The 25,715-nt window shown below is 35.6% G+C and overlaps 1 protein-coding gene across 1 annotated transcript in view; it reads left to right on the top strand.

Moving 5' to 3' along the window:
* LOC106552671 (inter-alpha-trypsin inhibitor heavy chain H3-like) overlaps positions 1 to 19,785 on the top strand; it is a 28,049-nt gene extending 8,264 nt beyond the window's left edge. Inside the window, exons 7-20 of the mRNA XM_087709167.1 lie at positions 3,988 to 4,113; positions 4,218 to 4,334; positions 5,298 to 5,466; positions 5,612 to 5,737; positions 5,888 to 6,069; positions 7,404 to 7,589; positions 9,152 to 9,291; positions 9,703 to 9,899; positions 13,543 to 13,587; positions 14,526 to 14,639; positions 15,998 to 16,202; positions 17,814 to 17,983; positions 19,352 to 19,463; positions 19,552 to 19,785. Coding sequence (XP_087565293.1) covers positions 3,988 to 4,113; positions 4,218 to 4,334; positions 5,298 to 5,466; positions 5,612 to 5,737; positions 5,888 to 6,069; positions 7,404 to 7,589; positions 9,152 to 9,291; positions 9,703 to 9,899; positions 13,543 to 13,587; positions 14,526 to 14,639; positions 15,998 to 16,202; positions 17,814 to 17,983; positions 19,352 to 19,463; positions 19,552 to 19,681 — 2,019 coding nt within the window. The 3' untranslated portion in view covers positions 19,682 to 19,785. The remainder of the gene's footprint in view (positions 1 to 3,987; positions 4,114 to 4,217; positions 4,335 to 5,297; positions 5,467 to 5,611; positions 5,738 to 5,887; positions 6,070 to 7,403; positions 7,590 to 9,151; positions 9,292 to 9,702; positions 9,900 to 13,542; positions 13,588 to 14,525; positions 14,640 to 15,997; positions 16,203 to 17,813; positions 17,984 to 19,351; positions 19,464 to 19,551) is intronic.
* Positions 19,786 to 25,715: the final 5,930 nt, after the last annotated feature.

The raw sequence follows: 25,715 nt of genomic DNA, 5'->3' as shown, positions 1-25,715 counted from the left end.
TCTGTAATTTGACCAAGTCTTTCTTTTTCAAGTTATTTGATATCATAGTGGCTTTTACATACAGTATATATGCCCTCCTTCATATGGGAAAGTGGTATTTACATATAAGGTAGGTATTGAGCCACATTCCTCTTGAAGCTGCTCTGAATTCTTTGAGGTTGAGACATTTAATAAACTAAATCAGACTACTGAAGAGTATTATTATGAAAGTGTGTTTTACCGCTGGTGCAAGGATTCCATTGTAATCTTTGCCATGTTTTGGGAAGTATCTCTTGGCAACCCATCACATCTTGTAGAATTAAACACTATATTGTCTTCTTCATAACACTAATTGTGAAGACCAATTTGTATCCAAAGATCATTCTCTGTTTCGGTACCTCTCTGAAAGTCTGTGGTTTTTAGCAAAACAAAATCAATATCTTTTCTCCAGCATGTAGGTATTTGTCCTCCCTCCATGTGGTGCCTTGTGGAAGAATCTAGTATATCTTCCTTTTGAGCTAGAAAATCATTTTGAAAGCATTGCTTTGTTGAGTATCTTATCGATGGTTGGGGTCTCAAGTGGCCTTTGTTTTTGCTTATGGCATCACTTCAATTTCTTCTTTATTATAAAAGTTCAATAATTTCTTCTTACTATGAAAGTTGCAGTATTGTTTTTCATCTTGGCATTTCTAAATGAAATCGCAATATTCAGTACTTGTCTTCATCAAAATATGCCTCACTGTATATTTTAATAGAATGCTGGGCATTATATATCTCTTGTGTCTATTATCTTCATATCTTAAGTATATTACATTACAGAGTGAAGAGGATAGTTATATGAGGCATTAAATATATACATACGCATTGAATTCCAACACTTAATGTGCATCACATTGGTTTGGTCTTATACCACCTTTCATCTTTGATTCATCTTTGTCTTTTATGCGTAGATTGTACTGGAAGTTGCAAACATTACTAATTCTTCCCAATATTACTACATGTACCAGTCAGCTCTAAATGAGACATGGCATAGAGCAACCACAATCAAAGATACAGGCACAAAATTATTTGAGAATACTTCACAAAAGTAAACTTAGTTCCCAAACATTTCCCTATATAAGGGATAGGCAATATTTATGCAGCAATATTTTATGCCCCATGAAAATAATGTGTGTACAGAGAAACAGCAAAGTCAATGTGGATTTCTTTTTCTTCTATCTGGTGTATAGACAAGGATCAAGTTACATGTTTGAATCCATAGACACTCTTCTGAAACTTGAACAAGTCTTTCTTTTTCAAGTTATTTGATATCATAGTAGCTTTTACATATATATGCCTTTCTTCATATAGGAAAGTGGTCTTTACATATAGGTATTGAGCAACATTTCTCTTGAAGCTGTTCTGAGTTCTTTGAAATTGAGACATTTAATAAGCTAAACTAAACCAGTGAAGAATATTATGATGAAATGTGTTTCACTGCTGGTATAAAGATTCCATTGTAATAACCTTTGTTTCTGCTTATAGAAACACTTCAATTTCTTCTGTATTACGAAAGTTCAATAATTTCTTCTTGCTATGAAAGCTGCACTATTGTTTTTCATCTTGACATTTCTAAATGAAATTGCAATATTCAGTCCTTGTCTTCATCAAAATATCCCAGTGTCTATTTTAATCGAATGCTAGGCATTTTATATTTCTTGTGTCTATTAATATCTTCATATCTTAAGTATATTATATTGCAGAGTGAAGAGGATAGTTATATGAGGCATTAAATATATACATACACCTTGAATTCCAACACTTAATGTGCTTCACATTGGCTTCATCTTATACCACGATTCATCTTTGTCTTTTATGCATAGATTGTACTGGAAGTTGCAAACATTACTAATTCTTTCCAATATTACCTTGTTAGTCCATCATGGAGAATCATGTGTCTTGTCATTTGCATGAGATTCTGGTTTTCCTCTCTGCCACGTTGTTTTGTTGTGGGATGTTGGAAACTATTTTTTCATGTTTTATCCTTTGTCATTTCAGTTACTTCTCAACTTCCTTTCCTGTGTTTTTACTCCCAATATTAAGGGTGCAGTGTCTTAGGCTTTCTTTCAGATATGTTACTCACTCTTGCAAAAAAGGTTGTGTTTATTTTTACATAACTCTTTTCCTCTTTAAGAAAGTACATAAAAACTTTTCAAAAGTGATAGTCATTAGGTAATGAGAACTTTCCCCTACATTTTAGCTTTCCAAATTCCTGAAAAGAATTCCTATGAACAGATAATGCATTCAGCAGTTTAAGCAATTAGGTTAATGACTTAAATGTAGTGTAGTTACATTGTTTAATGTAGCATCATAGACACTTGAGAGAAGTCATGCTGCAGTAGTGAATAGCTTCTGAAATTCATACCACATTTCTTTTCCCAGTATAATCTACTAGTAAGGGACCACTTTCTATAAAAAGGTGATCCATCATGACTAGATGCCTGTGGAGATTCTCAGTCATCCAGGTCTCATCCAAGAAGCAAAACATCTTCATGGAAAAACATCTCCTAGGAGAAACAAGTCCAGTTGACTGTTTTCTTATTTGTTTCCCAATTCTGTTGTCCTTGGTTCTTTCAGAATGTGAAGCATCACAGCAGTATTTTTTATTAGAAAGAAGACTTTTATATAGTTTCTGTCATTCAGCAGTTCAATAGAGGCAGATCGCCTTGCTGGATTGATCATGGCCTTTCTGCCTGCTTTGCAGACTGTCAACCTCTTTTCCTTCCTAAACTAAAATAAATTACTCTCTGCTCTTGACCAACACAACCCTCTTGGGACGGGGGAGAGAATAAGCAATATATGTTCAGTGCAGGACCACATGCAGTGATGTCAGTGGTGGGCAACAATCAGACAGTCCTCCTTTTTTGACTTGGTTTGCTAGAAAGAAATCTGGAAGTTAGTATGAACGAAAACTCAATAGGCTCTTTATTGCAGAACATAAATAAGGCCTAACAGTGTACAAATGGTATGGTACATTCAGCATTATGGAAAAAGTAAGAAATAAATTCAATGAAGGAGGAAATAAAAGTAATAAATACCAACATGCAAATACAACAAGTGAATGAATGAATGAATGAACGGATGAATGAATGAATGAAATAATCGTGGCCATATAAGTGTAGCTAATAAGAGGCAATGCAGAGTAAGATATGCAGAGTACTTTTTTAGACAAAAAAAAGAAGATAAAAACTAAATTTCCCACTACTAGCTTTTCTTGCATTCATTGTTCCTACACATGCAGAAAGACTGGTACATGCAATATTTGGATCTTGCAATATTTAATAATTCAAATTATACCTGGCTCCTGGCTCATCCCATTCTAAATATTCCTCTAAAAACTCCCAAGTCATCCTTCCTCAGAGATTTTACATGTATAATAAAGGAATCAATAGCTTCTAGTTTTAAGCTGTTTATTACTTCAATTATTGAAGATTTTAGTTGTTGTAATAAATATACCCATACACTACCATGTTTCTCTGAAAATAGGACAGGATCTAATTTTCTTTTGACTCCCGAAATAAGTGCTTGGTGTTTTTTTGGGAGGTCTTATTATTTATGAGGTACAGGAGGCATTGACCATGGTCACCTCATGGCTCCTGCTGTGTTGCAATATTTTTGCAAAGGGCTTATTTTGGGGGGAAGGCTTATTTTAGTGCATGTGCTTAAAAGCGCAATTGGGCTTATTATCCAGGGAGATCTTATTTTCAGGGAAACAGGGTACTTACAAGCTTGTTGTAAATGTTGTAGGCCTATAGCTCACTGTTTTAAAGAGTGAACAAAGGGCAAAATAGGCCTCTAAATTGATAAAGCATGTGTGGAAGTAATCTTTGAATATAAACTGCAGAAAATACAGTATACTGAGAAATATTATGGGTCATTATCCTGGATCTCTAAATGAAAACAAAACTTTTATAGAATGTGCTTTCCTCATTTGCTGATAGTTAAGCTAAAGAATTCTTCTTTTTTAAGGGCCATGTATCATTCAGTCCTACTATTGAACAACAACGAACCTGTGACAATTGTACAACTACTCTGCTACAAGGAGATTTTGTCATCAAGTATGATGTGAACAGAGATTCTCCTAATAATTTACAGGTAACTCTAGTTGTTTGACACTTGAACTAATATAAAAGCACAAAAACAAATCCAAACAAAAAACCCTACCACAAATGACTAATATTTTTATCAATATTTTTTAGGTAGTAAATGGATACTTTGTACACTTTTTTGCACCAAAAATCCTTGAACGTTTACCTAAGAATGTTGCCTTTGTAATCGATGTCAGTGGTTCCATGTATGGACAGAAAATTCAGCAAGTAAGTAAAGAACACACATTCTTGTAATATTGCTAAAAGGATGGTAAATTGTAGAGCAGATAAAACCAGGTCCTACAATCTTTTACTCCAAGTTATTTCTGCCTTGCAAGATTTATACATATAGTAAAGTATGTAGCATAGTAATCTTGAAAGTATTGTAATTAAAATGTACTGCTTCATACTTAACCTTCAGCTAAGTCTCCTTTTATATGTGTTGATTTAGGCCAGGGTCCCCCAAAACCTGGGTCTGTTTGGAACTGGGCTGCATAACTACCAGGCGATAATTTAGGCCATATATTTCATGAATTATGTCAAGAGTCAAAACATTATTTTAAAAAGATAAAACTTAACAGTAATCTTTTTAAAAGACTAACATGTTTTTGAAATTATCATTTTAAAAAAATCTTAGCTATCTCTCTAGAAAGATTTCATGTTATCTCAAACATCTTACAATTTCATGGAAGAAAGGCAAAATCTCACTTAAGTCAGAAAAGACTTAGCCAATTTTTATTTATGAAATATATATATTAAATGTAATGCTTATTGTTCAAGGATAATGGTGTGGAGCCTGACTGCTGCACAATATTACTTATCTTTTGACTATAGTTAGGAGACAATGGAGTGTTGCCTTAGTATGGAGATCTATCTTTCAAAAAAAGAAGGGCGTTTTTTTCCCCCTCATAAACATTTGGTTTTACAGTATATACTCTTGGGTTAAACAATTGAAGATCTTAAGTGAACAAATTTCATCAAAAGATCTGTAGCATCATATGATGTTGGTGGCAACAGCAGGACATGGGCATAACATCTGGACTTAGGAGCTGATAGCTTCTGTCATATAACAACTTAACTTTTAGCCTTATATAACTTATATAATTAACCAATAGCCAGATTGGGTTATGGAGCAGAGTCCTTTGTTGAAAGTTGAGAGGTCTCCAAATATCTTTTTTTAAATAATTCTAGGCAAAGGAAGCCTTGACCAAAATAGTGGGAGACTTAAAGGAAGAAGATCATTTCAATATGATCCTGTTTGAAAGTTCAGTTTCAAAATGGAAAGATCACTTAATTCAAGCTACTCTGGAGAATGTGAATCAATCAAAGGAATTTATTCACCAAATAAATTCATTGGGAGGTAAGTAGAAAAAAATGTTAAAGTTAAATTGATATATTAGAATAAAGTTAAAATAAAATGGGTATATTAAAAACACTACATAGAAAATATTTGAATCTCCATTTTCATATGCTCAAAAATTTGAAACCCTGCTTTCACGTTGTAGGAACAAATTTTAATGATGGTTTATTGACTGGCATTGAAATGCTGAATAAAGCTCATGAATTGAAATCTGTACCTGAAAGAAGTGCGTCTTTAGTTATCACGTTATCTGATGGGGAGGCCAATGTAGGTAAGTAGCTGAATGACCGATGAATATGGGAATAAAGATTGCTATTCAGTCTCCTTGTTTTCACATAGTCTTCTCCATACTATACACCACAACTCTCATGATCATGTGTCATCTTTAAACTGGTTGTGTTTTGTGATCCTTTCTGTTCAGGTGTAACGCATCCCAAACTGATACAAGCAAATGCTAGGAATGCAACTAAAGGAAAATATCCTATATACAATCTTGGCTTTGGTTATGATGTTGACTATGCATTTTTAGAGAGAATAGCAACAGAAAACAATGGTGTGGCTCGTCGGATCTATGAAGACTCAGATGCAGCCTTACAACTACAGGTAGAAGAATAAGCATATGAAAGGTTGATATTTACCTCATCTCATCCAAAATGTGAGGTGTTTAGCATCCAAAAGTAACCAAGAGAGATTAGCATATATGTCCCTCCTACATTGTGGTGATCAACTCAGAATAAGTTTACATACCATGAAACATAAAGTGAGAAAATATAGGACTCCATTGTAAATAATAAGTTTCATCATCCCATCAATTAGTTTTCTAAAGTAGTCCTGGGACCAACCAGGTGCATCTTTTTCTGTAGTTTTTGACTAGATCCTGACCCCAGCCACCATTTTCTCTTGTTTCTGGCCTCTTGCAAAAAAATCAGCACACTCTAGTGGGATGAAACTTTACCCCTTCTCAGGCAACTAACTACCATTAGCTATGGTGGTGCAGTGATTATAATATGGTACTGCAGGCTACTTCTGCTGACTGTCGGCTGCCTGCAATTTGGCAGTTTGAATCTCACTAGGCTCAAGTATGACTCAGCCTTCCATTCTTCTGAGGTCAGTAAAATGAAGATTCAGATTGTTGGGGGCAATGTACTGACTCTTTAAACAGCTTAGAAAGGGCTGTGAAGTGGTATATAAGTCTAAGTTCAATTGGTTTTTCATTCCATATCATACTTCATATTTTCCTGGGAAAAATTAATAAGAAGTGAGAGGCTGGGTAAAAAAGCTAGAAAAAAATATTTTGTTTCAATATGTGTCCTATTAAGAATGTCAGTTTCTTTTTTTTCTTTTTTTTTGAAAAAGCTGTTCAAATCAGGAAAATTTACCTCATGAGAACCTATATTAGGGAATATATACTGTATGAAAGTAGTTCTTTTTAATTTAAAAAAGGGATTGTCTAGCAATTGGAGGCTTTGAAAAATAGGAAAAGATGCCCAGAAAGGCTTTATGTTAGTAAAAATTGTCAATGAAAAAATTACACCTTTTCTGTGATTAAAAAGAATTAAAACTCATCAGACTTTAAAAGTGTTTTATTAACATGTACAGTAAAATAGTCCTATTTTTTTCACTGCACATGTTTAATGTTATTGCTACATCTAAACTCACATGGTTAATCCTCCATTTGATAGAATACCCTTTTTCCATATCTATACAAAATTTTGATGTTAAAAAAGGACAAGTTTTTAAAAAAGATTCAACACTTTCAACAAGAGTTCTGTTTTCCAGAGTACTTTTCCAGATGAAGGGTGGTCTAGATTCAGATAACAGAAAAATACTGAGTCTAAAAAAAAAAACCCAGCCTCTCATTTGCAATATTTTGATTTTGAGAAGAAATACCCTTTTAGTGTTACAGTTAATAACCCTAATATCTATTTTGTTCTCAGGGTTTTTATGATGAAGTAGCCAATCCTTTGCTTACTGAAGTGGAGTTAGGCTATAAGGAAAATGCCATCTCAGATTTGACTCAAAACAGTTTTAAGCATTATTATGACGGCTCTGAAATAGTTGTGGCTGGAAGAATTACAGACTATGACCTGAACAGTATCACAGCAGAAGTAAAAGCTCAAGGGGTAAGTATCTTTCAAATCCCACATTCCTCAAAATAATGTTACGAGATTCCAGTTTTTACAACACAAAAAAAAATATTCACAGTTCCAGAACAATCATTTTCTGAACACTGCTGAGAGAGTAAATACTTCAGGGGAAATCATTAGGTAGTTTACCTGGCTCTATCAATGTTCCAGAAGTCAGAACTAATTTTGAAAATTTTAATTTGGGAGATGGTCTCTATCTGTATTGCTTTTAGAGATAGGAAAGCACCCAGATTATATTCAGCGGTGGGATTCAAATAATTTAACAACGGGTTGTCTGTCCTAATGACAGACAACCTGGGAGGGCATGGCCATGGTGGGAGTGGTCAGGGGTTTGACAGGCAGCACTCGGCCTTCTGTACCACATTGGGAGCAAAAATGGGCCGTGGGGGGAAACCCCCTGTACCTCATTTTGTGCCTAGTAGGCTGCCTGCAGTCTCCTGGGAGTAAAAACATGGCATGTGGGGATTCCTGGAAGGGGCAAGGAGAGGAGGGGCCAGCCAGCAATTTAACAACCAGTTCGTCTGAAGTGGTGCGAACAGGTTGAATCCCACCATTGGGTATATTGGTTAATTACTACACTTAATTATTTCACTCAAGAAATGTGGCGGTGCAGTGGTTAGAGTGCAGTATTGCAGGCTACTTCTGTTCAACTCCCACCAGTTCAAGGTTAATTCAGCCTTCCATCCTTCCAAGTTGGGTAAAATGAGGACCCAGATTGTTGGGGGCAATATGCAGATTCTATAACACCGCTTAGGGTTATATAAGCACTGTGAAGCAGTATATAAGTCTAAGTGCTATTGCTATTAATACCTAGCCAAACCGAATTTAAACTGCCAAGCCAAACTGAATTTAAACTGCCAAGCCGTATCCAATCCATCCATCCACATTTAAACATCAGCTTCACCTGTCATAAGACTGAAACAAAGAATTTTCATGCAGTGAGACATCAATATTATTACTAGTTTTACATGGCTGAAAGCTATATGGTCATGTTGAGCCTGGATGACAAATAAAGCATCATCCACTCAACGCAAGATATTATAAGGGGACTGATGGCACCTTGTCCACCTAACCAATGTTAGTCAAAGATACAGGTTTTTCTGAATGGCAGCACACTTCATCAGATGTATTGAGTGGCTGGACAGATGTAAGATTTAATTTGAGATTTGGCAGGGAGGGGGAAAAGGTATTTATTTATTTATTATTAAAAAATAGTTATATAGTGATTACATAGGAACCCAGCTTTTATCAAACTCAAACCAAGATATAAAACACATTTAGGTAGAGAGTAAAAATATTAAAACCAAAATATGTTACTTGCAAGACAGTACAGGTATCTTCTCGGTTAATAATTGTAATGTGTTAGAAACCTATGGGATTCATTGAAACCTTTAAAGACTGCCTGAAATATTTTGATACATGTGAATTCAGCCATATGTTGCTCATTGTACATAAATAAAGAAATAAATGCCTGTATAAAAGTGTACTGCTGAAAAATTATAATGCAATTATAAATCCAATCCGTTTCTTTCGTCTAGGCACTAAATGAGGTGACTTATACTGAACAAGCTGATGTTGAGGAAACAACCAAAGCTTTTGAAGAGCAACAATACATATTTGGAGAATATATTGAGAGATTCTGGGCTTATCTCACAATTCAACAACTTCTAGAAGCACGGTAATGTTGGACTTTTTCAACTTCGTGGTTACTCCAGAGACATCCATAAGAATTGGTAAATCAATCGCTTTCCATCCCTTTCTTGAGAAAAATTGTACTTTAGAGAAAATGAGTTTCATTAGTTTCATTCAAAAATGCCTGGAATGAAGTAGTGCAAAATAATTTTTGCAGGTCTTCTAACTTCACAATAGAGTTTGATAAGTTTAGTTTTAAGTCCCAGCCATTTCCTTCGTCTTGCAGGAGATAAGTCTTTTGTTTCCAAAGTGTCCGTGAGGCTCATATCCTATTTATTTTATTATTTAGAACAATTTAAAATATATATTTGCATTACAGGGTGGAAGAATACTGGATAATTAATATTATCATGGTTAAAACAATTTCTAAATGCTTCTCCATTGTCCTTGCTTTTAGTTCTGTAACAGAGGGAGATGAAAAGGAAAATATTACTGCTAAAGCTCTGGAGTTGTCTCTGAAATATAAGTTTGTGACTCCATTAACATCCATGGTTGTCACAAAGCCAGAAGGCAATAAAGTAAAGGAAGCAGTTGCTGACAAACCCACAGAAGGTACAGATATTGTCACAAGGGCATTAGTGTATCTGGCTTTTAGTGTTTGGGGGACAATATTCAAAATATTCACAGTTGAACTTGTCAAGAATATCCTGGAACAATAGGTATTATGTTTTCCCCTTAGATTGGGATAGGAAAGCATGGATTTTGATTATGAGCTTTTCAGCAGCATCTTCAAACAGACCAATGGGAAGCAGATTGATGCCAGCAGCATCATGGCATGGCAGCACAAGCTCTATCTCTTTTCTATATGCATTTTGACATTACATGTATTCCCCAAAGGAGAAGAACTTGAAAAGAACACTCTCACAATATGGCTTTTGTCATCTTTTGTTCTTATTTTTTACATTTTAACTTAAATGGTTTCAAAACGCCGTTTAAAAATTAAAAAAAAAACAGTAGAAATTAGATTTTTAGCAATCTCTTGCTACAGCAATGTTTCTCAATCTTGGATCTCCCTTAAAACAAGGCAGTCCAGCCATCAAAACTTTAAGATCTGTGGACTTCATTGATGGCTGGGGAATTCTGGGAGTTGAAGTCCACAGGCCTGAAAGTGGCCAAGGTTGAACACCCCAGCTCTAGAACCACAATGGGTTTAACTAAGCTTATCTGCTCACCTCACCACAGCACAGTTGTTCTTTCATTTGATCCCTTCCTCCCCCAAAGCCTCATAATTTTTGTCCTGTTGTAGCATGAAACCCAGCTGGAAATGAAAGAATTGCAAACTGAAATGTATCATCCCTATTTATCTCTGGAAGAATTAAAGGAAATAAAGTCTTGATGCTGCTGCTTTGCTAAAATAACCGCATGACATGAATCGATGGAGGAAGGGGAAGGGAGTGATTTTGTACGAACCATGTTTTCTAATATGAGTAATTAGAGAGGATTTTGAGTCAAAAATATTTTGAAAGAAAGTAGCTGTTTTTAGAAGAAATAAAATAGCTGCTTAGAGATATGTAATTGACATTGTGTGCAGTGCACCCCCCATCTATCCTTATTGAGATAGGTCAACTATAATGTTTTGCAGTCAAACTAGTTTAGCAAAAAAATTAAAGTTTCTCTTTCTCTCTGTTTCTCTCCCTCCATCTTTTATCGTCTTTGGAAACAGCTGAAGGTAAATTGAGTTGTCATTCTTTGTCTTTCTTCTATATGAATATGAGCTTATTATATAATTATACTTTGAATGATGAGTTCCAGATCTAATTGAAAAGAAGCAAATAAAGCAATAATACGTCAATGGTGTTTTAAATAAGTTCAGATCTCATATCTTTCCATCCTATTCATCAGCACACTCTCTCTTCCCTCCCCCTCCCTCTCCCCCTCTCCCCCTGTCTCTCCCCCTCTCTATTTACCCTTGGAAACAGCTGAAGGTAAATTCTTTCCCTCATATTTCATGTCTTGGTATTCCATTGGTCAGGTTTAATGGAGTTATTTTATTTATTTCTTTTGCTATTTATTTAAGATGAAATGCATACATTTTCATAATGGAATAAATTTAAATATACACTGTGGTTTTTTTTAAAAAAAGTGTATGCCATATATTCCATTTATTAGCTCAGAACAATTTTATAAATATATAGGTTTAATTATATAAAATTTAAAGTATTAGCCTAATTTACTGAAATTTATTGTACAGCTTGGTTGATTATAAGTAAAGTTTCATTTGAATCTTGCCTACCATGCTTGTGCAGATGGGAATTGCCTTACATCCAGGAAGGTCGTATCCACCTTTAATAAAAACAACAACCAAGTATTTAAAGGAATTGTATTACAGACAACTCTGGGAGCAAATTTGGACTGTTTGCTCCAACAGATCCATGGTAAAAGTAAAAGTCAGCTACAGTTGATCTGGCGTTCTGACTTCAGTCTGAAACCTCTGCGTGGGTGTTTCATTCTTTTTGTTTAGTTTTTATAGTGATTTCTTCACTCACAGCAGGTTGCTGCTCTTTATAGAGATGTTTAACTACTGCAGTGCTTCTTGGAATGACCTCTGTAGTAATGTGGCAATTATGGTTAAGGAAGGGTTTGATGCTGCAGTGATGTGTAGAGGCTTCAAATGTTTTGCTTTCTTTTGGAGAAAGAAACTTACCATAATTGCCAAACAGTGAAAAGAAGTGATCTTCCATTACTTTGAGGCATAAAATAAATTAAATTTGTGCAGGGTAAACCTTAATTAGGTGCAATTCCTGAAGCACTATACTCACACCAAGAAAAACAAACCAAAACTAACAAAATCTCAGCCGATCAACATGCAAGATAGGCGCACAGATTTCATCCCATCACTTGGTTTCCCGATTGTCCCTGTCCTTCCTTCAAATGTTATGTAATCCTTGCATTCCCCCCAAATATTGCCTTTCCCTGCCCCAAATATGAACCTGCCCTTCAAAGCTATTATTGAAATTGAGTAGAATGTTAACTGATATGCTTACAATTACAACATGTGGAAATAATTGTTTTGTGTTGTTTTTCTTTTCTTTTATGCAGCAAAGAAGCAGGTGTTCAGCTATCAATCTCTACCCATAGGCTCTCACTCTTATTCTAGTGGTAAGTTTCTTTTTTAGAGTTCATAAATATCTAACACACATAAACAAAGAGTGATTGATATCAATAGTAATGGGAAAATCTAAATCTTTCTGAGGTCCTGGAGAGTGAATCCATGAAGTAAAGGCAACAAAAGGCTTTCAGGTCTTCCTGTTTGAGGCAGAACAGCCAATTGTTGGGTGTGGACTGGAACATCTCATGCTGTACCTTAAAATGGGAGGCACTTCAAGGAACGGATCATGCCTAGTGCAGCTATTGCTGCTTTTGAAAGATTACAGGCCTTATTGTTTTCTCAGCTCCCTCAGTCATCAACTAGAGATGATTTTGTAACAAGAAAATGAAATTAATGACCTCCTCCTCTCAATTTCTAATGCTATATTAAGGCTAAGGCCCATGTTACAATAATGTTACTCTGAATGTTCTTACTACTGTAAGTGCACTACAGAAATATACTAAATAGAAATTCTGTATCTTTCCGTACTTTTTATTCTTACATTCTTGTGTTTCATTTTAAACGATGCACAAAAAAATTCACAGAAATAAAATGAACTGCTGATGGAAGCATGATTTTTGTGTAATTCCCATCCTATTGGTCAGCTCTCTCCCTCCCTCCCTCCCTCCCTCCCTCCCTCCCTCCCTCCCCTCTCTTTCCAATTCCAATTCATCAGTAAATCACACGGAATAATCCATTCCTAAGATCACAGTTGGTCCTCAACTTGCTTTCTTTTGGACAAAGCATCTTACTGTAATTGCCAAACAGTGAAAAGAAGTGATATTCCATTATTTTGAGGCACAAAATACATGCAGGGCGAACCTTAATTAGGTACAATTCCAGAAGCGCAATACTCACACCAAGAAAAGCAAACAAAAACAAAAACAAAAAAATTTCAGCCCATCAACATGCAAGATAAGCGCACAATTTTATTTCATTACTTGGTTTCCCATTTGTCTCTGTCCTTCCTTCCAATGTTACGTAATCCTTGAATTCACCCCAAATATTGCTTTTCCCTGCCCCAAATGTGAACCTGGCCTTTAAAGCTATTATTGAAATGGAGAAGAATGTTTACTGTTATACTTACAATCACAACATGTGGAAACAATTCTTTTCTTTTTCTTTTCTTTTATGCAGGAAGGCAATCAGTGTCCAGCTATCAACCTCCATCTACCCCTTACTATTATTCTAGTGGTAAGTTTCTTTTTTAGAGTTCATAAATATCTAACGTACGTATGTATGTACCAGTGGTGGGTTGCAGGAGGTACCACCTGGTATAGGTGTATCGGAGTCTGCCCGGAGTACTGGATACTGTTCCGGTACGGTGCTCCGGGGGCCCACTCATCTGCCCGAGCTCTTTACTGGTCTTTTAAATCTTTGGTGCTTCCGTGCACATGCATGGCACGTACTGCATCTGCGTGACGCTCTGCTGAGCAGCTGCAGCATTGTGGAGGTGCTAAGACGCATGCGTGTTGCGCATGTCCATGTGGACACCGCTAGGCCCGTTCCAACCATACCAGTTGAAATGGGATCCAGAACCCACCACTTGTACATTCACACTCACGGGCACGCGGACACGCAAACACACAAACACTGATTGATATCAATAATAAGAATAAAAAGTAAGGAAAATCTAAATCTTTCTGAGGTCTTGGAGAGTGAATCAATGAAGTAAAGGCAACAAAAGGCTTTCAGTTCTTCCTGTTTCAGACAGAACATCCAATTGTTGGGTGTGGACTGGAGCGTCTCATGCCGTACCTTAAAATGGGAGGCACTTCAAGGAACGGATCAAGTCTAGTGCAACTATTGCTGCCTCTGAAAGATTACAGGCCTTATTTTTTTTCTCAGTTCCTTCAATCGTCAACTAGAGATTATTCCATAATAAGAAAATGAAATCAATGACCTCCTCCTATCAATTTCCAGTGTTGGATTAAGGCTAAGGCCCAGGTTACAATAATGTTCTTTCTGAATGTTTTTTCTACTGTAAGGGCACTACAGAAATATACAAAATAGAAATTCTGTATCTTTCCATACTTTTATTCTTATGTTATTCTGTTGCTTTTTAAGTGGTGCACAAAGAGATCACAGAAATAAAATGACCTGCTGATTTTGGTGTGATTTCCTCTTTGCAGTTGATGGAGACCCACACTTCATCATAGCCGTACCCCAGAAAGAAGATGCTCTTTGTTTCACTATTAATGAGGAGCCTGGGGTAGTGTTAAATTTGATAAGAGATCCAGTTACAGGTGAGCCTTTCTTTTCCGAAACCGTGATTGTAAGTAAGAAATATATTGAACTGCTAGATCAGTTCATTGTCTATCTAATTGCATTTGATTTCTGTTTCCTTTGGATAAAGAATATGCCGATAACATGTAAAGATACAGCTAACATGTATCACTTTCTTTATAATGCCCAGGCCAAGTATTATGAATCCAGAATGCTTGCCACACAGGAGGTGTATATACTAGTTTTGCCACATTATTAGATTAGTTTCTGACAATCCCATATTCTAAAGTCTGCTATAGCAGGACAGGTAGATAATAGAAGTATCACTACAGTACCCCAATACAATATAATTTTCTTCCCCTTTTCCCCTCCTCAAACTCCATGAGGAGTGATTTTCATGCTTTGGCTAGGTTAGTATTGGAAAATTGAGCCATCAAGTCTATATAATCATATAGGATAGGTATTGTACTCCAAATGTTCATGCATTATATTGTTCCATTCTGTTATATCCACTTATACATTGATTCATGCTAATATATCTAAAAATTCTCATGAACAATATATTCAGGGTTGCCTAAGTTTATCAAAATGTCTGCTATATCCTAAAATCCACTCACCATCAATATATCTCAAGATAGATTATATCTTTTAGTTCTGAGTATATATGCCATTTTGTTAGTTCAGAATGGATGTTTATTTGTGCCAACTTTAGATATCAACACCTTAAAAGTATTGTAACAGATGTCAAAAGGTGAGCTCACTTCAAGGAAGTCATGGTGATTCTTAGATAACAATCTACAAGAGATGATCACAATAGCAGATTATCAGAAAAGATGTGATTTTAAATCATTTTAAATCATGAAACATATCCAAATAGAGTAGATTTTTTTTAATTGAAAAGACTTCAGAATGTGATGTATGTGTTTCAGAGGTACCTGAACTACATTATATGACTTCTAAATGCTGGAATTACCAATAAATGGTCATTGCCCTTTGGAGAAGCTACTTGCCTATATTTTCTAAAGCAATAAATGTTATTTTCTAAAGCAATAAATATGTAATTATCCCAAGTTAAAGGAGATTGAGAAAAATAAATTACTCTAGGAAGCATAATTCATTACACTAAATATTTCAATATTGCTTAAAATACAAGAGGGGACCAATGGCTTTCTTTTCAGTACAAATGCTACATTATTGTAAGGGAATACACTTTTGGTTAAGATTAAGGAGAAAAGAAATAAACATTTCATTTTCATTAGCGTCAATCCCATCTTAACAAAAATGCGCAGTATAGAATTTTGCCTTCTGGAAAAGTCATATTTAAAAATTATGCTACTTATACATATGCCATCCCTTTAACATCCCCTCTGAACTTTAGGTGTTACTGTCAATGGACAGCTTATTGGTGATAAAAAGAGCATCAACAATGTAAGACCACAGAACACATATTTTGGAAGACTTGGGATTGTAACTATGAATCAGAATGTAAGGCTTGAAATAACAACTCAAAATGTCATCCTTCATGATGGTATGAAAAGAAGAGTGTTCAGTTGGTTTCATGAAGTTGACTTGCAACAGCCTGGGTGAGCTTTTTATATTCCTAATATATAAAAGTGTTATTCTTAAATCAGGGATGGGCAATTTAAAGCGTCTGTAATTTTGCACATCTCTTGGCCTATACCAAAAGCCTAAGACAAGATACCAGATCAGATTTCTAACATCTTATCTTTATTTCTTTGCAGAATGCAATGAGAGAAAAAAGAATGTCAGAAAGAATGGATGTTTCTCTGTCTACTCTCCCTTTGGGCTCTGCTCTTAATCTCTGCTTGTTTCAAATCTGTTAACAATGCATTCCCACAACAGACTTACCCTGAAAGAAGGTTATCTTCACAAGGAAACAAGTTTGCCCAGTCCTTATATAACTAAAGTGAGGTAGATTTAAATAAATCCAGCAACAGAGAAAGGCAACACGCTATAACTTCTTTTGCAAACATGAGGCATGCCTGATAAAAAAAATAATTATATAAAATATCAATTATTCTATATGGCCTATGAAATACAACCAATGAGATACATTTTTGAAATATATATTTTCAATATATTTCAGATGCTTAATATGGCCTATATTGAAGTAAATATGTACCCATGTTCTAGTTATCTTAAAAAAAAGGTGATGACCCATATAAATAATGGTGAAGTTGGGGGGAGGGAGATAATATTTCAAGAAAGAATCTTCTTATGTCCCTGAGGCTGAGGTAAGAACATCAGAAAAAGGATGTGGAGTCCATGGCTAGAAAATTTCTTCTGCTACCATTGTTTCTCTCCCTTAGTAACTTTGGGATGTGTTGATTTCAACCTTCAAAATTCTCCAGCCAGAATTCTTCATATCTTAAAGCTTCAAAGATTGAAAAACACCATCACAGGTAGTCCTCAACTTATGACCACAATTGAGCCCAACATTTCTATTGTTTAGCGAAACAGTTGTTAAATGAGTTTTTCTCCATTTTCTGGCTTTTCTTGCCACAGTTGTTAAATGAATGACTACATTAATTTAGTAATACTGTTATTAAGTGAATCTGTCTTCCTCATTGACTTAGCTTGTCAGAAGGTCACAAAAAGTGATCACATGACCCTGGGACACTGCAACCATCATAAATATGAATCAGTTGCCAAGCATCTGAATTTTGATCATGTGACCAAGGGAACAGTTGTAAGTATAGTGAACAGTCATAAGTCACCTTTTTCGGTGCCATTGTAATTTTGGTCACTAAAAGAATGGTGATAAGTTGACGACTACCTGTACAGACACCACTTACTTTGATTTATCTATGAAAATGTACCATCCAAAAGCATAGCAGATACACATTTAAAGAGTGGAAGATTTTCTAGGATTGGTTTCAGCTGCAATTGAGAAATCTAACTTGAGAAATCTAATTTGACAAGGTGAGGAAGGTGGGTATTGTACAGGATTTTTATGGGCATTTATATTTTTGAAACTGAACATTGTTGAGAGCCAGAACTGTTAGGCTGTAGCCAAATTTAATACTAGGCTTCATTTAAACAATAGCCATGTGCTTACAGATGCCTTCTCCAGAAATGGTTCTCCCCTTGCAACCAATTTTCCTGATTCGATTCCCTGCATTATGCACACTAATAATCATGTTTTCCTGCTTGGTTTCTCTTTCCCCACTTAGTTTGACACTAATGATCAAACGAAAAGAGAGCGTAGAGGTTTCGATGGACAATGGAGCAAAGTTTATTGTGGTTCTACATCAAGTGTGGAATCATCCACTACACCAAGATTTCTTGGGATTTTACATGATGGATAGTCACAGATTATCTGAACAAACCCATGGTTTACTAGGTAACACAAAGATATTATTCTAAATAATTTTTTGGTTTTGCTTTTCTGCTTTTCTTTCATAAGGCATTTAGTCTTCTGACATGGCATGAGGTTAAACTGACTGACTTGGAATGAGATTAAATAATCAGTAACACTTGCTTTTTACATGTGTTTGCTGCCAGCAATGCAGTGTTTATTTCTGGATTGTGCCTTCTGCTATCATTGATTGTGTATAAAAGTTGTTGAGGTTTTGGTAGGATTTTTTTGGGGTGGGGTATTGTTATGAGTAATGTCCAATGTGGTTTATTCCAACACATTCCTTTCCATCTCTATATTCAGAATAAAGCACACTGGCTGACATAGACAGCAATAAATATATCCCGATATTTATTTATTAAAGATCAGCAAACATCAAAAACAATTAACTGGCAGAATGGGGTAAAAGACAAGCAGAAGCAGGGAGAGAGAGAGAGATGAACATTAGATAAAAATAGAAAAGAATTATTGTATATAGGGATTGGGCAGCATAAAAATTTAATAAATAAAATAAAAAGTAAAATGAATAAAATGATAATTTATTAACTGAAGACTATTTCTGAATAAAAAAAACACTAGAACTTTTCAGATTAACTGGAATTATCTTAGACACTTCCAAAGGCCTAGTTAATGTTTTGGTTAACTGAGATTTAATCCTTTAATGTACAGAATAGAGATGAAAAACAGAATCACCAGTTTATTCTATCTCTTTTGGGGCTTTGAAAGAAACAATTAGGTGGACAAAGATAATGTAGCCAACCATTTTGGCTCTGGGCACACTTCCTTGCTTTTCCCCTTCCCATATTAAAGAAAAAAATGCTCCCTAATTAACAGTTTCTTATTTAATATAGGGGCAAGAAAAAAAAACCTATGCCATGAAGACCTATCAAGAGCCATTGTACAGGAGTTGTACACAATAGTGGGGAGAACCAGTATTTCTAGAGCCATTTCATCTCATCTGTAGTTCTTTATCTCTGTCATATGTCAGACTATCTAAACAGTCATACAGAAAGCTCAAACAATTTCCAAAGCAGTATTTTGGAGCATCCAACAGGCTTATTTTAAACTTGAACCTTATCCCAATGGTATTATGACCGATATAAGGCAAGTTCTCTGAAAGCAGGAGAGTAATGTACTGTATGCAACCTTTCTGTATAAGTAAAAAATAGAATTAGGACCTCAATAGGGTAGCTCTAAAACTAGTTACATCCAACTTATAGCCAAAATTAGCACTGTCAAATGTAAGAATTGCTCTTGAATGACTGACAACTGTTTAATCAAGTTCCTGTTCTGCTCTCAAATGACTGGCAACAGTTTAATAATTATTGCTGCTGCTGTCATGTTTATTTTAAGGGCAATTTGTCCACCCAATCGACTTTGATATACTTGAGGTCCACCCTGGATCAGATCCAGAAAAACCAGAAGCCACCATGATTGTGAAAAATAAACAGCTGACAGTAACCAGGTAAAGAGAGACTGATATTTTAGCTGCCATTGACACACTTGCATGAACTGGATTCTCTAAACTCATTGCTTTCTGTGTTATTTTGCAGGGGATGGCAGAAGGATTACGTAGCTGATATCCAGCAGGGTGCCAATATCCCTTGCTGGTTGATTCACAACAATGGAGATGGCCTTATTGATGGCAATCACACAGACTACATTGTTCCCAGCATATTTTGAAAAAAAGAATAAACCTTAGGAATAATTATGATGATGATGATGATGAAAAAGTTCATGTTATGATGACTGTGATATCATCTAAATAAATATTCTAATCTTGGGGATTTTATTGTCAATCCAAATAATTGAAACTGATGGTACAATATGTGTATCTTCTGCTTAGATATAATTTCAATAGATTGGAAAACTTGATTGAATTACACATTTATTTTCTACTCATTCCTGACTATCTGTAGGCAAGTTTACAAAACTAACCATTAAATATGGGGAAAAAACGTATACGTTGCAATGCAAAAATCTCCCCAAAATGTCTGGCTAAGGTTGTGCCTAAATTTTAATAATGTTTGTGTGCATGCATGCATGTGTGTGTGTGTGTCAATTCCAATAGCAATTTGTTCTGATGACTTATCGTGTGCATCTTTTATGTACACTAAGACCTTATGCACCAAAGACAAATTTCTTGCGTAAGCAATCATACTTGGCCAATAAAGAATTCTGTTCTATTCTACAGATACAGCTGCTTTAGATAGATGATAAATAACATGGTGAACAAGATGAAACCTTGCTAAATTTTCAAGGCCAATTCCGAAGCAGTCAAGCAAATGGTGCTGATATCACCTTCTGACAGTGCTCAGAGAGGCAATAGCAGAACCACCATTAATTACCATTGTGGGAGAAATGTTCACAGTACAGTTTAGGTTTGTGTCACCCATTGCTTTTTCATTTGATTCATACCCTGAAGGACCACGTTCTTTATGGATGGGGTGAGAAATCCATGGCTTATTTTCAGTGGTGGGATTCAGCTGGTTTGCACTGATAGCCAACTGTCTGTTCAGTTTGGCAAACTGGCTACAGCCTTGCCCTTCTCCTCTCCACCACTCCTCCCTTTGCCCAGCCTTTCCTCACTGGGATGCTTGATTCATACTTTTGGTGAGAGTAAGGAACCGTTGACAGTCTACTTCCCTGTCCCTCCTTATGCTGCACCAAAAAGAGTCACCACTTTTTACACATTCCTGTCTGGCCAGACTAAGGCCATTTCTCATTCTTGGCACTCTTCTAACTATCCACCCTGCCCCCCTACAAGCAAGCAACATCCGTGCAGCTCTAAGGCACCTGAAAGGAGGAAGCTTGGGGAGATGGCATCTTGGCAACTGGACTCAGGGGAGCTCAAGGTCTGGTTACAAGAGGTTTACTTTTCTGTTTTGTTTTTTGTGCTTTTGAGTCAGTGCCATTTTCTTGGCAATATTTCAGGAGTGGTTTGCCAATGCCTGCTTCCCAGGGTTGATATCTGATCAGGGCTGATCAAAGTGCAGGTGAAGAGTTGAACAATAATTAAAAGCACCATAAAACAATGAAGGGCACTACAAAGCACTTAAGTCAGCAATGGCACTGAGCCTTAGCAACAAGGAGCAACAGGGCCAACATGCACAGTGAACAAATTATTTGCAAAGTTGGTTAGATAACCAAGATGACAAGGAAAAATGTGTGAATGTTTAGTTTTGAGGTATGCCTTAAATAGAACGAATGAAGGAAGGAAGGAAGCAGTGGGTATGCTGTTATTGATCCAAGAAACCTGGTAAGAAGTAGATAGACAGAATCTTCTGGCTTAAATAAACTACCTGGAAAATGCCCTGCTAAGATTTGCAGCATCCCATTGAAAGAAAATTCTATTTCACATGTTAAAAGCTAGTAAGTAGTTATTAGATACCTCCCTAATTCATGCTTTTCAAGTTTCACATTCGGTTATGTTAGCTAAAAGGTAGGAAATTTAACTATACATACAGAAAACAATTCAAGAGAACTTTTTTATTTTTCTTTAAAAAAAAAAACACAAATATGTCATCATTTGTCAATCATTAAGACATTGAAGTACAAATTTTTTTTTTTTGTGTATACCCCTCCCTCCCTCCACCCCCCCATCCCCCCTCCTCCTTCCCCCCCCCCCCCGACTTCCCAGAACCCGTACACGGTATGAATTTTTAACTAACACAGTCTAAAATCTATTGAGAAAAGAGAAATAAAGAAATTAATGACATTCTAGATTGAACTTAGCTTCTTCTTACTGAACTGACTTTTAACAGTTTAAATCATTTCTGATCTTAAGCATAGGCTAACTGGAATTTCTTAGTCCCGTATTTATTTTGTATATAGTCAATCCATTTTTTCCAGTCTCGTTTATATCTCTCATTTGAATGATCTTTGAGATATGCCGATATTTTAGCCATTTCAGCTAAGTTTGTTACTTTCAATGTCCATTCTTGGATTGTAGGCAAGTCTTCCTTCTTCCAATATTGCGCCACCAACAGTCTTGCTGCAGTTATCAGGTGCAGAATCAAATTGGTCTCTACCACTGTAAAATCAGTACATATACCTAGTAAAAATAACTGAGGAATAAACTTTATCCTTCTTTTAAAAACATTTTGCATGACCCACCATATTTTTATCCAAAATGCCTTAACCTTTTGGCAGGTCCACCATATATGATAATATGTAGCATCGAGAGAACCACACCTCCAACATTTAGGCTGTACATTCGGATACATAGAAGCCAACTTTTTAGGATCTAAATGCCATCTATAGAACATCTTGTAAAAATTTTCTCTCAGATTTTGAGCTTGTGTAAATTTCACATTTCTTACCCAAATTCTTTCCCATGTATCCAACATTATTGGTTCCTCAATATTTTGAGCCCATTTTATCATACAATCTTTAACTAATTCTGTTTCCGAATCCATCTGTATTAATACATTATATATCCTCTTTATATGCATTAAGCTTTGATCTCTTATTTGTTTAAACAGATTATCCTCAACTTGAATAAAACCAATTTTTTGATCTATTTTCCACCTAGCCTGTAATTGCCCATACTGGAACCATGTTTGAACTACCTTCTCCTCTTTTAATACCTCTAAAGATTTTAATTGTAATACCCCCCTTTCCGAGGTAAGAAGCTGTCTGTAAGTAAATTTGTCCTGTTTTTGTGCTGTATTCATATTTTCAATTGCATGTCTAGGAATTGCCCACATGGGTATCTTGTCATTTAATTTATATTGGTATTTCTTCCAAACCCGCAATAAAGCATTTCTTAAAATATGACTTTTAAAGTTCTTATCCAATTTTTTGTTGAATAACAGGTAAGCGTGCCAACCAAATACCAGATCGTGTCCCTCAATGTTCAATATTCTATCATTGGTTAAATGAATCCAATCACTAATTACAGATAATGCCACTGCATCATAATATAGTTTTAAATTAGGTAGTTTCAGTCCTCCTCTCTCACGTACATCTTGCATTATTTTCATCTTTACCCTCGGCTTCTTTCCTGCCCACACAAATTTGTTGATACCCTTCTGCCATTCTAAAAGGTTCGCATCTTTTTTAAGTATAGGTAACATTTGGAAAAGAAATAAAAATTTTGGTAAAATGTTCATTTTCACTGCCGCTATCCTGCCCAGCAAAGATAAGTGCAATTTCTCCCATTTTTTCATCTCTGTCTGTATGCTATGCCAAAGTGGTTCATAATTATGCTTATATAACTTCCCATTTGAAGTTAAAATGTTAACTCCAAGATATTTGACTTTTTTAACTACCTCACATCCTAGCATCACTCCTAATTCTTCCTTTTGTTTAATATTCATATTTATAGCTAATGTTTTGGTTTTTCCTAAGTTTATTTTAAAGCCAGACACTTGACCATATTGATTAATCGTATTCATTAAAACCATACTGGATTCCTGCGGTTGTTCCAATATTATGACCAAATCATCCGCAAAAGCGCGGACTCTATATTCTTGCTGCCTAATCTTGATCCCTTTTAAACCATCCAAGCCCCGTATTTTATTCAACAATACTTCCAAAGTTATAATAAACAATAATGGGGACAAAGGACAACCCTGTCTTGTACCTTTTCCAATTTGAATAGAGTCTGTTAAACTTCCATTGACTATGATTTGTGCTGTTTGCTGTTGGTATATTGCTTTAATTGACTGTAAAAAATTATCTCCTATCTGCATTTTTTGCAATATCTTCAGCAGAAATTGCCAGTTAACTCGATCAAAGGCCTTCTCAGCATCCAAAAATATAAACGCAGCAGGGATCTGGTTGTTCTTTCCCAAATATTCTAATGCATTAATAATTAATCTGACATTACTTTTCATCTGTCTCCCTTGTATAAAACCTGTTTGGTCCGTATGTATCAATTGTTGAATGACCAACATTAACCTATTTGCTAATATTTTAGTAAAAATTTTATAATCTACATTCAGTAATGAAATGGGTCTATAATTTTTGGGTTGAGTAGTATCTTGATCTTCTTTGGGTATCAAAGATATAAACGCTGTCTTCCAAGATGGAGGGACTTTACCTTCCGTTTGAATCATATTAAATAATTCTCTAAGAGGTTCTACCATTTCTAACTGTAAGTTTTTATAGTAAACCGCTGTCAAGCCATCTGTACCTGGTGCTTTCCCTGGCTTTAATTGCTTAATTACCTGCAGGATTTCCCCCGAGGTTATTGGTTGATTCAATTTTTGCCTGTGTTCTTCTCTAACTGAAGGTATTTTCTCCTTGTCTAAATATTTGTCTATGTCTAAACCATTAATTTTGTCCCCTTTATACAGTTCTGTAAAAAATTCCCAGAAAGCCTTTTGAATCTCTTCCTGTTGGAACACCTCCTTCCCTCTGTAAATCAGTTTAGATATATTTCGAGTTTTCCTTTTTTTCCTAATCTGATAAGCTAACCATCTGCCAGGTTTGTTTGCATTACAAAAAGTATTGTGTTTTGCATATAATAAATTAGTAGCTACCTGGTCAGAGATCAACATGTCAAATTGAGATTTTAATATGTTAATAGTTTCCTTAACCTTTGTATCGTCTGGTTTCCTTGTTAACTCCAGCTCTTTTCTCTTAATTTCCTCTTCCAGTTCTGTTCGTTTTAGCCCTTGCTTATTTCTATGTGTTTTATTTATATTCATCAAAACTCCTCTCATATACGCTTTGCTTGCATCCCATACAAATTCCATAGATGTACCCTTATTCATATTCAAAACAAAATATTCAGATAGTAATTTTTTACAATCATTAATATAGTTTTCATATCTAAATAAATTTTCATTCAGTCTCCAAAACCTTCTTGCCTGCACTACCCTTCCCAACTCCATCCAAACTGGGTTATGGTCCGAAAGGACTCTAGCTGCAATCTTTGTTTTCTTGACCCTAGAAAGCAAATCATTAGTGGTTAGAATAAAATCAATCCTTGAAAGGGATTGATGCCTGTCCGAGAAGAAAGTGAAGTCATATTCCTCTGCATTTCTTTCTCGCCAGATATCTCTCAATTCAAAATCATCCATAATGTCAAAGAAGGATTTGGGTAACTTTGCTCGCATCTTGGTATTTAGGCGGGAAATCTTCTTATCTCTCTTAGTGTCTATCACTCCATTCCAGTCACCCAATAGTATACAGGAACTATAGTCCCACTGTACTAATTTAGCATGAAGATTTCTATAGAATCTATCTTGCTGTTGATTGGGTGCATAAATTCCCAAAAGTAATGTCTTTTTCCCTTCTAAGATTAAGTCTAAAGCAATATATCTTCCGAAGGGATCTGCTTCTATTAATTCAGCTTTCATATCTTTTCTTAAGTATACAACTATACCATTCTTCTTTTCCATAGCAGAAGCTGCAAAATGTTGACCAAGTTTTGAGTTGATCAAATATTTTTGATCAGTTGACTTGATATGAGTTTCTTGCAAACAAATTACATCGTTCTTAAACTGTTTAAGATAATGAAATATTTTCTTCCTCTTCTGTGGAGAGTTCAGTCCGTTGACATTCCATGTTAAAATCTTAGTTGTCATCTTTGGTTGGTTGAAGCATTTTTAGAGCTTCCTGCACGGCCTGTTTAACCTTAGGTTTAGCTCCTCCCACTGCTTCCAGATTTGTTGTTGTAGTTCCTTGATCGATGGCCGATGATTGTTGATACTGTTGCTTCTTAGCTTGTTTCTCCATACGTCTAGTAGTCATGCGGCTAGGTCTT

This window comes from Thamnophis sirtalis, unplaced genomic scaffold, assembly GCF_051295495.1.
Source record: "Thamnophis sirtalis isolate CommonGarterSnake01/CBP01778 unplaced genomic scaffold, rThaSir2_p1.2 scaffold_3, whole genome shotgun sequence".
NCBI lineage: Eukaryota > Metazoa > Chordata > Lepidosauria > Squamata > Natricidae > Thamnophis > Thamnophis sirtalis.
Note: the sequence above shows the minus strand (reverse complement) of the source record. Positions and strands in the feature narration are given on the sequence as shown.